General features: G+C 32.2%; 1 protein-coding gene across 1 annotated transcript; it reads right to left on the reverse strand.

Moving 5' to 3' along the window:
• Positions 1–1,216: 1,216 nt before the first annotated feature.
• On the reverse strand, positions 1,217–13,666 carry LOC149410135 (plasminogen receptor (KT)). Its single transcript, XM_089648569.1, has 4 exons — positions 13,478–13,666; positions 5,234–5,364; positions 3,132–3,241; positions 1,217–1,621 (listed from the first exon to the last, which is right to left on the reverse strand). The coding sequence occupies exons 1-4, from the start codon at positions 13,559–13,561 to the stop codon at positions 1,488–1,490; spliced, it is 459 nt and encodes a 152-aa protein (XP_089504695.1). The 5' UTR covers positions 13,562–13,666; the 3' UTR covers positions 1,217–1,487.
• Positions 13,667–14,022: the final 356 nt, after the last annotated feature.

Here is a 14,022-nt window from a genome sequence, read left to right on the forward strand (position 1 = left end):
TATCAAAATCGTAGGTAGGTACTTATAAAATATTAATTAAATGTTCTATAAAACAAATTAATTAAATAATAAATTATTATTGGCTTTGATTTCTCTTCAAGAGTACAAAATAATACATGCTTAGTTAATAAAATATCACAAAGTAAAAAAGCTAGTTTTCTTCAGTTTACAGATAAAAATTCAAAAGTTTTCAGCTATATTGTATACAAAATGGTTAAATTTTAAAAATTAATAAAATATATACAACACCTTAAAAGAAGTAAAGCATAAGTACAAAACACTGGAACATACATACATACTTATCGTAATAACATTTATATCTTTAAAAAACTAGATTCTATTGAAATACTGTAAATTGCACACTGGAATCCGAAGAAATACTGAATAATATACACTGGATTCCGAATAAATACTGAATAATATAAACTGGATTCCAAAAAAATACTGAATAATATATACTGGATTCCATAGAAATACCGAATAATATATAGTAGATTCCGAAGACACATTGAATAATATATACTGGATTCCGAAGAGATACTGAGGATTATTTTTTGGATAAAATTTTAATTTTTATTGTGATAACATAATAATAATAATATTTGGATGATTTGCATAGTGGCGTTTTTGTGAAAAATCACCTAAGAAATACTGAATAGAAGAAAATTAGAAGTGCCTTCCATACAAATTTGAATGGAAACAAATGTTTCCACTGACTTAGTACCTTTTGGTTCTAGACCATTTAACACGCGTTCTGTCTCTCTTAAACTTCTCATTTGTATTTCGTAATCATGGTGAATTAAAGTTTTGAATGGAAATATAAGCCCAAATGGAAATATAAGCCCGAATTGGGCGTAAACTTGGCGCACAAGGTATTTCTAGTGTTATTCTTTATTCTATGGACGCAATAGAACATCTGCGGATTACATAATACTATATCGGAATCAATAGAAAACTGTAGATTATAAATATAATTCCAATGGGAACTAACCACGTACAATTAAATAATTGGATAAAAAAATGCTGAAGATAAATAATATTATATATCGGATTCAAATCTATGAATACGTTGAATTTTGGATTTCAAATAAATTCTGAAGATTATGTTAAGTATAATAAATTCAATAGAAAAAAACTGTAGATTATAAATAAGATTCCAAAGAAATACTGAAGATAACGCGAAGAGTGAATTCAACACAAATACTGTGGATTGGAAATTAGATTCCATATGAATGATATAAATAAATAGGTAATTAAAGTAGATTACATATTATTGAATTCATTACAAATACATATAAGCTGTTAATTACAAATTGATGAATTATATAATATAAAATAAATTGGACACCGAAGAATAACTTTACCGAAGTTAAAATGGTTTACATATTGGAAAAAAGGTGGAATACTTTGTATCCGCATATGGATGTAGAACAGAACAGCCACACTTTCCGGAGATCAGTGGGGGCACGGGGGGCCCCAGAGAAGTCCTAGAGCTGCGCAGGGTGCAGCTTGCGTTCCTCCTCGGCGTCTTGGCGTGCCTGGTCGATGGCCGAGGCTGTAGGAACCCCGCACGGGGGCTCCAACAGCTCCCCTTCAAATTGCATGATGTTTTCTGCTTCTTCTGCAAAATGCAATTAAATTTATTTATTTGGACATTAGTTTTTATTATAAGCTATATAGTTGTGTGACAAACATTTCCAGGATACAAATAACCTGAGACTATTTGGATTATTCTTTATTATAAGCTTGTTAGTTATTTGCCAAACATTTCCGGGTTACAAATAACCTGACAGTATTTGAATTATTCTTTATTATAAGCTTGTTAGTTATTTACCAAACATTTCCGGGTTACAAATAACCTGACAGTATTTGAATTATTCTTTATATAATTAGCTTGTTATATAATTAGCTTGTTAGTTATTTGCCAAACATTTCCAGGTTACCAATAACCTGACAGTATTTGAATTATTCTTTATTATAAGCTTGTTAGTTATTTGCCAAACATTTCTGGGTTACAAATAACCTGACAGTATTTGAATTATTCTTTATTATAAGCTTGTTAGTTATTTGCCAAACATTTCTGGGTTACAAATAACCTGACAGTATTTGAATTATTCTTTATTATAAGCTTGTTAGTTATTTGCCAAACATTTCCGGGTTACAAATAACCTGACAGTATTTGAATTATTCTTTATTATAAGCTTGTTAGTTATTTACCAAACATTTCCGGGTTACAAATAACCTGACAGTATTTGAATTATTCTTTATTATAAGCTTGTTAGTTATTTGCCAAACATTTCCGGGTTACAAATAACCTGACAGTATTTGAATTATTCTTTATTATAAGCTTGTTAGTTATTTGCCAAACATTTCCAGGTTACCAATAACCTGACAGTATTTGAATTATTCTTTATTATAAGCTTGTTAGTTATTTGCCAAACATTTCTGGGTTACAAATAACCTGACAGTATTTGAATTATTCTTTATTATAAGCTTGTTAGTTATTTGCCAAACATTTCCGGGTTACAAATAACCTGACAGTATTTGAATTATTCTTTATTATAAGCTTGTTAGTTATTTGCCAAACATTTCCGGGTTACAAATAACCTGACAGTATTTGAATTATTCTTTATTATAAGCTTGTTAGTTATTTGCCAAACATTTCCAGGTTACCAATAACCTGACAGTATTTGAATTATTCTTTATTATAAGCTTGTTAGTTATTTGCCAAACATTTCCAGGTTACCAATAACCTGACAGTATTTGAATTATTCTTTATTATAAGCTTGTTAATTGTACAAACATTTCCAGGTTACAAATAACCTGACAGTATTTGAATTATTCTTTATTATAAGCTTGTTAATTGTGTGACAAACATTTCCAGGTTACAAATAATCTAACAGTATTTGAATTACTCTTTATTATAAGCCAGTTGAGGATTGAAGACATTAGATAGATTAGTGCTTGGGAAGTGCAGTAACAAAACCAGATATATTTGAAAGGATTGAACCTTCACGGAGTAGTTCTGTATTAAAACAATTATTGAATCATACACGACACTACTTTTGTTACCACTAATCTGTACAAGAGTCATTCGCAGTAGAAGTTGAGGAATATGAAAGGATATTTACGTATGATTCTCTGCATTTTGTTGCCGTACGCATAGTCCACCTGGTATCCGACACAGAAGAAGAGCGGCAACAGTGGCGCCACCACATACGCCCGCTTGGTACGGCGGAACCTGCACACAACACCGCTGAAGTTAGGTTAGTTCCACTGTCACCAGTGCAATTTACATAGGTAAGATTAGTTAGTTCTCGTTTCCAGTTGCAATGCAGTTATGTTGTTAGGTTAGGTTAGGTAATAAACTGTATCTTTTAATTTTATTAAAGACATTTAAAAAGGATAATATCAAATTATAGTTTATAGGGCGGGCCTGCGCCAAACCCAGGCACTTGATGTGAGCAAGCACCTCCTTGTGAAAACCAGTAGACGCCAAGGTATATTTACAGAACTTGAACATCTTTTATCAGAATAATATTATTTATTTATTTATTATACTTTACGCCCAGAGAGCTTTTACATATGTACATAAAGACAGTACAACTAAACATGAGAAAGAAATATTCATACATACATGAATTAAAAATAAAAGCAACAAAAATTTAAAGTACAGTGAAAAATAATAACAATAAAGTTAAGATAAAAAAATACATACAAGATATAAAATTACAGCAACAAAAATTTAAAGTACCGTGATCAGAAAATTACAACATTATTGTTTCGGTATTGGTTTCGCATAGTACGAAATCGCTGTACCGGGGAATTAGCTAGTTGCAGGAGTTCGGAACTGTGCGATTTGGATTTTAATAATTTATATTAAAGTTAATTTGTATTAACTAAATAATACTACAGATTATGATGGTTTTTAATACTTCTATGAATCATACATTTAATTTCTAAAATTTAGGTAGAGATATGTTTAGTAAATTTGCCGATGTACTTTGATAAATTTAACAAAGAACTTCTTTAGTGAGAACTTGTATCATGGATAAATGATTTGATTATTTCATGTTTATATTGTATCAGTGACATATTCCATACATCTATGTGCGAATACATATTTCCCAAGTTTTGAATTCTGTGTAGTGGTATATTGAACTGCGCCCTGGTCGTAGTATTACCACAATAAAACGGTATTACTGACCTTGTGTTTCTGGCTGGCACATTCAAATTTATGAGCGCCAATAATTCAGGGCTGTCAATTGTACTATGCAAGATTTTAAATAGAAATACTAGATCGAAAACAGTTCTACTGTCACTCAAATTTAATACATTAGATAACTGTAGTAGATAAGTGTAGTTTATTTGTAATTGTATTATATTTGCAAGTGATCAAAGAACAAGCTAAAATAATATATATTTAAAAGTGATCAAACGATATTAAAAAAGGTGCTAGTTATTGTAGATTCAGTACGTAGACCTAGCCCTATTAATTAAGTACGTAGACCTTGCCCTATTAATTAAGTACGTAACCTTGCCCTATTAATTAAGTACGTAGACCTAGCCCTATTAATTAAGTTAGTAGACCTAGCCCTATTAATTAAGTACATAGACCTAGCCCTATTAATTAAGTTAGTAGACCTAGCCCTATTAATTAAGTACATAGACCTAGCCCTATTAATTAAGTACATAGACCTAGCCCTATTAATTAAGTACATAGACCTAGCCCTATTAATTAAGTTAGTAGACCTAGCCCTATTAATTAAGTACATAGACCTAGCCCTATTAATTAAGTACATAGACCTAGCCCTATTAATTAAGTATGTAGATCTAGCCCTATTAATTAAGTTAGTAGACCTAGCCCTATTAATTAAGTTAGTAGACCTAGCCCTATTAATTAAGTACGTAGACCTAGCCCTATTAATTAAGTTAGTAGACCTAGCCCTATTAATTAAGTACATAGACCTAGCCCTATTAATTAAGTTAGTAGACCTAGCCCTATTAATTAAGTATGTAGATCTAGCCCTATTAATTAAGTTAGTAGACCTAGCCCTATTAATTAAGTACGTAGACCTAGCCCTATTAATTAAGTTAGTAGACCTAGCCCTATTAATTATTAATAACAAATTCAATATTAATATAATTCTAATGATTAGTAATATTTTGATACAGTGCTAGTGTTAATGATGTAGTACAATGTAAGTGGTGTATGATGCAGTATTGTACTGACCCGGTGAGCAGGCCGGCAGTGGCCAGCACGGAGAACACCAGCAACCAGTTGGTGCGATCGCGCTCCCTCGCGATGTCCAGAGCCACCTCGCGCTCACGCATCTGCTCCAGCATCTGCAAGTGGCGCTCCATCTGCAAACGAAATACGGCTCCATAACAGAACATTGAAGGAAAAACAAACAAACAACCAACCTAACGTATTATTTTATCAATAAAATAATTAAAACACTTTGTTTTTACCACAATAATCTTTATTTTTTATATAAAGTCAACATGTTTCGAGAACGATGTCCTCTTCATCAGGACAATTAATGTACTAAAAACTAAATTGTCAAGTATATAGAGACAGGTGTGGGTAGATTAATTAAGTAGGTAAAATAATTGCATCTAATAATGGTTATAACTCCAAATTAATAGACGACATACTAAACAAAAAATATAAGAAAAAATTTCATTTGTTACATTTACCCATTGCTTAGTGATAATATTAAAAAGCAATGGAGAAAAATATTGTTTGTAAATCAAACCTCTAATTTAATAGGGAAAAAAATTCCTAATACAATACAGCCAGCTTTTTATACGAATAATAAATTGAAAAATTATATTCTAAATAACAAGGACAAAGACTTAAAAATGAAAAAATTCGGAGTTTACCAATTGAATTGCAATGATTGTAACCATTTTTACATAGGTAAAACTTGCAGAAATTTTGAAACAAGGATTAAGGCGAAATAGGTAGACTTGACCTGAAATTTGGCATTTTTGAGGCCACTTTTAGACGTATGGACACTTTTCTTGAAAAAAACACAAATTGATTTCGAAAGATCGTTATTTTATCTTGTAAAGTAAGATGTAAAATTTTGAAAAATAATATTATTTACATTTCATAATAAAGTGTTACCGTTGGACGATGCGCAGATTTGTTGCATTTTCAAAGGTGAAGTTGTATTATACAACAAATATTTCAAATCATTGAATAATAATGTATAAACAATCAATAAATTATCTATCATATGTATGTATAAGAATTTTGTTTTTATTTCAAATAAAATTACTAATAAATAAATCCGAGCACGCGTTTTGTGACGAAAATCCCTCAATTGGACTATTTATTTATGGTCTTACAAATTGGTATAGTTCAGATTTTTTTAGAAAAATAATTTACCAAGACATAATTGAAACATTAGAAATAATTTATGACCAAAAAATATATTCTTAAAGTATATAATAATAATTAATTTCGATTCGCGTTTGTTGTTTGTGATTACCCCGGCGCAAGCCGAAATTTTATCATTCCCCGCTGCGACAGGGCGGCGAGCAGACGTCTATTCCACGCCAGTCTACTTGATAACATTTTATCATTCCCCGCTGCGACAGGGCGGCGAGCGGACGTCTATTCCACGCCAGTCTACTTGATAACATTTTATCATTCCCCGCTGCGACAGGGCGGCGAGCGGACGTCTATTCCACGCCAGTCTACTTGATAACATTTTAAAGAAATTCCTCGCTTAAAAATGAGGAGGAAAATACCCTCGAAAAAAAGTTTTATTAGATAGCACAAATTACGACATCAAAAACGTACGTGGGAGATATATTTTCAGAAAAAACAAAGGTTAGTGATATTTAATTATCCGTGTACATTGTTCGTACTTATATGCTACAGGGTCGTTCGAAAGAATCAGTCAGAATAAGCACATATTTTTTATAACATTTGGCGATAATTTTGTGTTGTTTAATTTCCAGGGAAAAGAATCAACTATGGACAGGAGTTTATGTCTGTTATCGTTTTTTCATGTATAAATGTTAAAACTTATGCCAAAGTACGTGAAACTGTTTGTGATTGGTAGTCAAAAAGTGACACGAACCAAATGAATTTCGATTCGTGATGTGCGATTCAAATCATTTTTTTGTTCATAATTTCTCTTTTATTGTCCAATTCACTATTACATTGGTATAATTCAACATATTTAATATTTTTTGTGTTACTTTTTGTCAGTTTCATAATGTCATATTGTAAATTGAGCTTCTTGTTTTAGGAAAAAAAAACAAGGTTATTTTTGACATACTAACCTATAATTTTTCAATCGAAATTTACTCGTGAATTTAATTATATTTCGAAAATTAGACGAGTCAGGTCGCTCCGTTAATCATGAAAACAAATACATGAAAGCGATACAATTTTATGCAATCACATAACTACATATGCAGGTAGGTACCGTAGAATATAGTTGGAAATAAAACCTAGTTTTAATATATATATTACTTCAGTTGTAAGGAATAAACCCTCTTTTCAATGTCATACATATCAAATCAAGTAATACTTTAAAGATAAGTATTAGAAATAAAACTTACCGGTAATACCTTTCGGACAAACGAATAAATAAGTAAAACAAAAGATTTTTACTCACCTTTGGAAAACTCGTGTAAAATATTTAAAAAACACAAATAAAACAAATATTTGAAATTTTTTTTAAATGTATATTCATATACCTACATATTTTATATCTACCATGTCAACAAACTGCATTTGTATTTATTTATGTTTACGCACTCCGACGTATAATTTACAAATATGTAACTACTTATTAGGAAGAAAGCTACAACCAAGAATTTAACAACAATAATTGTTATTTCATCGGAACCATGCTGTAGTTTAAACAGCCGCGCGAGTGTACGGCTCGCAGCGGAATGAATTCGGTATTTCTGTCTCGGTCTAAAAAAACGTCCGATCGCGAGACCATCTTTTAACGAAATTTGAATTCTCGTCCGCTGGTTAAACCATCTTAAGGAACATTTGAGATGTCTAAATAGCAATAATTATTCGGAATTTGCTAACCATCTAATTGAATTCAACCATTCATTTGACATAAATACTGCTTTTAAAATTTTACACTAATGTTAGTGGTTTTCAGTTAGACCTTTTAGAAATTAGGAAAAATGTCAATAGAAATTTAAATATTATTAATAATCAAACTAATTTTGTGAATAACCCTGTCTTAAACATATTTCCATTGTAATTTTTTGTCTTTGATCTTCTAAGCACCTCCCCTTTCCACCTCTCACCCCTCCCCTTAACCCCCCTATGTCTCCATATACTTGACAATTTAGTTTTTAGTACATTAATTGTCCTGATGAAGAGAACATCGTTCTCGAAACATGTTGACTTTATATAAAAAATAAAGATTATTGTGGTAAAAACAAAGTGTTTTAATTATTTTATTAATAAAATGGTGCCACAAAGTGAATGTGCAAAATTTGAAGAAGGTATTATTTTATCTTTTTTATATGTTAGCGAGGCAGCACCCCAATGACCATTTATTGGATAACCAACCACCACCCCAGGGACCATTTATTGGATAACCAACACCTCTGCCATAGGTCACCCCAAGAGACAAGCTATAACCGTACTATGAATTTTAGCAGGGGTGCTTGGGTTCATAGGGTGAGGATTGTTTAGGTCTTGGCGGGGGATGCGTTTGCACCCCTACTGCAAACACTGGTTGAGAGAGATACTTTTTCCTCTCGGGTGAAGAAAAAATGTCAATTATCAAAATAGTTACAAAAATGCATTTTATCCATTTCCGGAAACTGACATACTTACTTCTCATTATTATCTAACTAACTGCAGAGTGTTTTTTTCTAGTGCGTATTAAGCGTCTCCTTATTTACTCTAAAACAGAGGTTCCCAAACTTTTTTGCCCCGTAGACCATGTGCCAAATTTTTTTTTCCGTAGACCCCCTGCCTGCCGAATATTGAATTTTCCTAAAACTATTAAACGTCCCATGTGATAATCATTTATTTTTTTTCGTAAAAAGATTCCATTCCCTTGAATGCCCTACAACCGGGTGACAATATAGTTCCTCTGTTTTTGCATTGTGCAGACAGGGGCGCCCTTGTGAGGTATTACACCAAATGAAAGTAAAGCAGGGTAAGCAACGGGAATTTCTTTCTGTAGCTGGCTCTACAGAACTGCCCCTCAAGTTCTTTATCAGTGCTTATTCCGGTCAGTTCTTCTTGTCACATGATATCCGATTCTTCAACGTTCCATTTCCATAGTCAAAATGTCCTCAAACTTAGTTTTGAAGTCTGTGTGAAGTGCATTTAAATGTTGAACATCATTATTACCCTGGACGTTTTTCAAAAACAAGTTGGGGAACTAGGAAAATTCGCAGCTTCCAATGTGCAATGTTTTGGTTCAATATATGAATTCTGATGAGAAAAGGAACGTAGACTCTATTTATATACCTCAATAAACAACTTTATGATATATAAACATACAAATATCAAATAAGTAATTTCTTAGTTTATTATTAGTGTTACGTAAACTGTGTTATTTGTGTTAGGTGTATTGTGTCATTTACGGAACTCCTAAATATTGAGTTGAGGTAAATGGGGGTCCGCTCGTTTGTACCCCCATTTGAATCTCATGGACCCCCAAATTTTTTTCTCGCTGACATAGACCCCGAGCAAGCCGATATCGACCCCTGGAGGTCCATATAGATCACTTTAGGAACCTCTGCTCTAAAATATAGCATTATATAATTATTCAAAAAAAAAATTATCATGTGTAGAAAAGAATTGAGCAGTTGGTACATAATAATTGTTTATTTGATAAATTTTTACCTACGATTACCGGTTTCAAAACACATAAAAAAAAAGAATCCTGTGATTTAATGACAATAAACAACAGCTTTTTGCATTTACGATTATGGAAAATAGTACTATTTTATATTAACCCCAAGGAGACGCCCAACTACAATCGTAGTGGAAGAAAAGTTCTCCTAGAGAACGGCTCACTACAAGTGTAGTTTTGTTCTGGGGGACTTCAATGTTCATAACGAACCATGGTTGAAGTTCTCAGGCCCAACGGACTCGGCTGGCCGACAGGCGGAATCCTTTGCCATTTGCTACGGATTAGAGCAACTGGTTCAGGAGCCTACAAGGGTTCCTGATGTCCAGACTCACCGCTCCAATCTGTTAGACCTATTCTTAACCCCAAGGAGACGGCCAACTACAATCGTAGTGGAAGAAAAGTTCTCCTAGAGAACGGCTCACTACAAGTGTAGTTTTGAGCATTTGTCATGTTCATCGCTAAATATTTAGTAAATTTAACAGTAAAACTTCGAGGTTAAAAATGTTTTGCATTGAGTTGTTTATTTTCTACTACATCCTTTTAACAGATTCTCCTTTTTACGTATAGTTTTTTTTTAACAGAACTTTTAAGTACGTTGTATCCCTCTTCACTTGATTCTTATCTTCAGCGCACGCATACAGTCTTAGTTGTCCTTTCGCCGTGTGAGTGTCGCGTTTCTGGCCGTTCTGCTGGATACTGTTTATTGTTATATTAGGGTGTCCGTTAGTTTATTACTCTTGGAGTGTTTCTGTGTTAATATTTACTTTTATGAAGTGTTTTGTTCGTATTTATTATTATATTGTGCGTATTATTTGTGAATTTAAGATCATTTTATTGTTTTGTATATTTGAGTGTTTGTTGTAACTATTTAAATTTGATTTCTAATCCTTAAAATGAATGAAGACATCATTGAAAACTTTGTGATAGATTGCGATTCTGATTTTTCGATGAGTGATGATGAAGATTATATTCCTGAACATTTGGAGAGCTTAGAGGAAGCTTCAGAACAAAATGGAGATAGTGAAATTGGAGATTTTGAACGCTTAGATGAACTTAACACCATGCTCCTGGGTCAGTAAAAAAGGTAAATCGAGTAGGCGATTATCCGCTGAGGCTAACTGCCAGACATTTTCCTTCGGACGTTCCATCATCTTCAAATTCTAAGAGAAAATCAGTTTATCAGGAGTGTCACGTATGCAAAAATTCGTCGCTAAATCCTAAACGTCGAGTTCAGATACGTTATTGGTGTTACTGTTGTCAAGTTGCCTTGTGCCCCACTACATGTTTTCGTATATATCACACTGTAGAAAAGTTTTAATAATTAAAAGAGTCCGACTCGCTGTACAATCTTGTGGTCACCCTTTCTAATGCCGACAAGTGGCCTTGCGCAAGTGTATGCGTGTTGGCCAAATATTTTTCTGCATTGTACGAAAACATTTATTATAATTACTGTGTAGATAAAACTCATCGTAAAATTTAATAACTTGATTGCCAAAGGTTCATTTTTTGTGTGAAAAAAGGAATTTTTACGACTTGACAATAAAATAAAACAAATCTGTGAGTGTTCCATTCCGGGATTTTGTCATTTGAAGGTAATATTTTTTATTTACATTCCATCTAACACAAAATAACCCAGTAAAAATATAATATTAAGTGAACCAAACTAATTTTACAATATTAAAGAATACCGTAAAATAAATAAAAACATTGTAAAATCTTTATGTACAGCTAAATAATATTTCAAACCTGGAGTGAGTATAAAATGTAATTTACGCAAATCTAGCCGTTTCAGGCGGGAAATTCATACAAAATCTGCTAGTCTTCTAAGGGTTATGGCGATGCCATACGTAGTAATGCAAAATCATGTGTTTTTGGTTTGAAAATTTGGTCGCCTAGAAATGTTTCAGATGCTTTAATTAAATACTGCGAGTAGAATACATCTTGAACATTGAAATAATCGAGTATTTTTTACATAAGTCTTTTTATAAGTCCAGAAAAAAATAGTTTATAAGGCCTATGAAAACTGCTTTAAAGTTCAAAATCTCCTACTTACGAACCCATTTTCGGTTATTATTTTATTGTATAATGTGGCAAATTAAGTTATTTATAAAATGATCGGAAATTTTTTTTATATTTATCCATGAACATCCACAAAATAAAATAAAATGCACTTTTTGGCCATGTTTTTTTCCTGCATAAATCAAAACAGGTGGATGGTGTTATGCGGGAATTTAAATCTTATCGCCATCTACGTAAGGGCTGTTATTGATAGCGGCTCGATTTAAAATATTACACGACGTAGTGCACCGCCTTAATTTCGTAAGTAGTAAGGTACGCGAAAATCTACTGACTGACGCACTATTTTGGAAACGGTAGTTGTAAGTAAAATTTTGCAGTTTATTTTTTATGACAAAATTACAAAAAAATAAATCACAACGGCATAGGATATATGTAAATATTATAACATATTGTGGTAAAGGTTACGAATTCCGCCTCACGGTAAATACGCAATATTTTACTTTCAAATAAATGGATTTAGCTTTATTAATTCAAAACATGATTTATTATGTCGGGGGAGACGGAAAAATACGCACTTTTAATTTTAATTTCGTTTATTAAGTCACTTACGCGATATGTCACACGAGATTTCAAAGAAACAAAATAATGTGACATTTGCCGGAAATACCACAACTAGTTATTTACCTAGCCAGTGCTCGGGTTAGGTTCAGTACCTACCTACGAACTAATTCAGTTAAGAAAATAAAATCTTGAAAATATTAAATTAATGTATAAAACCTAACCTAATCTAACTGTGATTTTCTATAGCAAAAAAATGCCCCTTTAATAACGCCTGCTCGCGTCCCCTTTAGAGTTACATCCCAGTTTTCAAATAGTATGTGGGCTACGCTAGGTTTGTATAGACTTGTTTGTGATTTAATTCTAATACCTATTTTCCATGTTCTAACCTAACCTAACCTAAACTACCTAAACGGAATACGTTTAATAACATTTTATTCTATTTGTTTGTTATTCGGGTTATTTAATTTAATTATATGTTGATTATTTGTTATAAATTATACATTGACTTACATATTAATATTGATTAATTATACACGATAATATTATTTATTTTATATGGCAATACTAATTTTTTTTTGGTTGGCAGCAGCGTCTATGAAATATTTTGTAGGTATGAATTACGATATTATGAATATAATCCAACTCTTGATATGAATATAGTCGCTTTCGGCGGCGCCGCATACTAATTGACATATTGCGTAAGTGACTTAATAAACGAAATTAAAATTAAAAGTGTGTATATTTCCGTCTCCCCCGACATAATAAATCATGTTTTGAATTAATAAGGCTAAATCCATTTATTTGAAAGTGAAATATTGCGTATTAAGAGTGAGGCGGAATAGGAGAAAATTAATCATATTGTCATTGTTAAACTTGTACGAAAAAATGTCCTAAAATATACTGTTCAACAGATATTTTTTTAAATAAATGATTGATTTAGCACGTATCTTACTTGGACGCGGACAAAACAAGCAGGATGTATAATAATATATAGGATAAACAAATGAATACTCATTTATGTAAGGACTTACTTTTATCTTACTGATGGACGTTATGAAATCTTGATTCTTTTTAAAATTCTCCTCCATATTGGTAGATTTGTTGACGTTGCCCATTTTGTTAAAACAATCACTTCAATTTATAAAAATGTATACCTAACTATTTACCTAATTGGAGTCTAATTAGACGGGCCGAGCAAAACCGGTCGCGGTCGAGTGAAATCTGAATTATTCTGACAGCATTGTAGTTTCATTATTTATCTATGGTATTTTTGACAGTTTGGACAAGTGTTGCCAGCTTTGAAAATTCATTAATTTAATCAGTAATTCTTGGAAAGTTATAACCGTAGTAATTGCTCTGTGGGTGATCTTGCGAAATCCTGTGTTTTTTTTTTGGTTTCAAAGTTTATTGGTAGTAACACACTACCCAATTCACACAGGGTGATTTTAGTTGATCAAGTCTGTGCTGAATGACACTTGAAAGCTAATCGACAAGTGCGAACAGCCTTTCAACAGAGTTGATCAAGTTTTTAGTTGAGCGACGAAAGTTGAAAGCCTGTCTACTTTTATTGTTCAAG

This window comes from Hesperophylax consimilis, chromosome 28 (genome assembly GCF_061612785.1).
Source record: "Hesperophylax consimilis isolate HC1 chromosome 28, BYU_Hcon_1.0, whole genome shotgun sequence".
In the NCBI taxonomy this organism is placed as follows: Eukaryota; Metazoa; Arthropoda; class Insecta; order Trichoptera; family Limnephilidae; genus Hesperophylax; species Hesperophylax consimilis.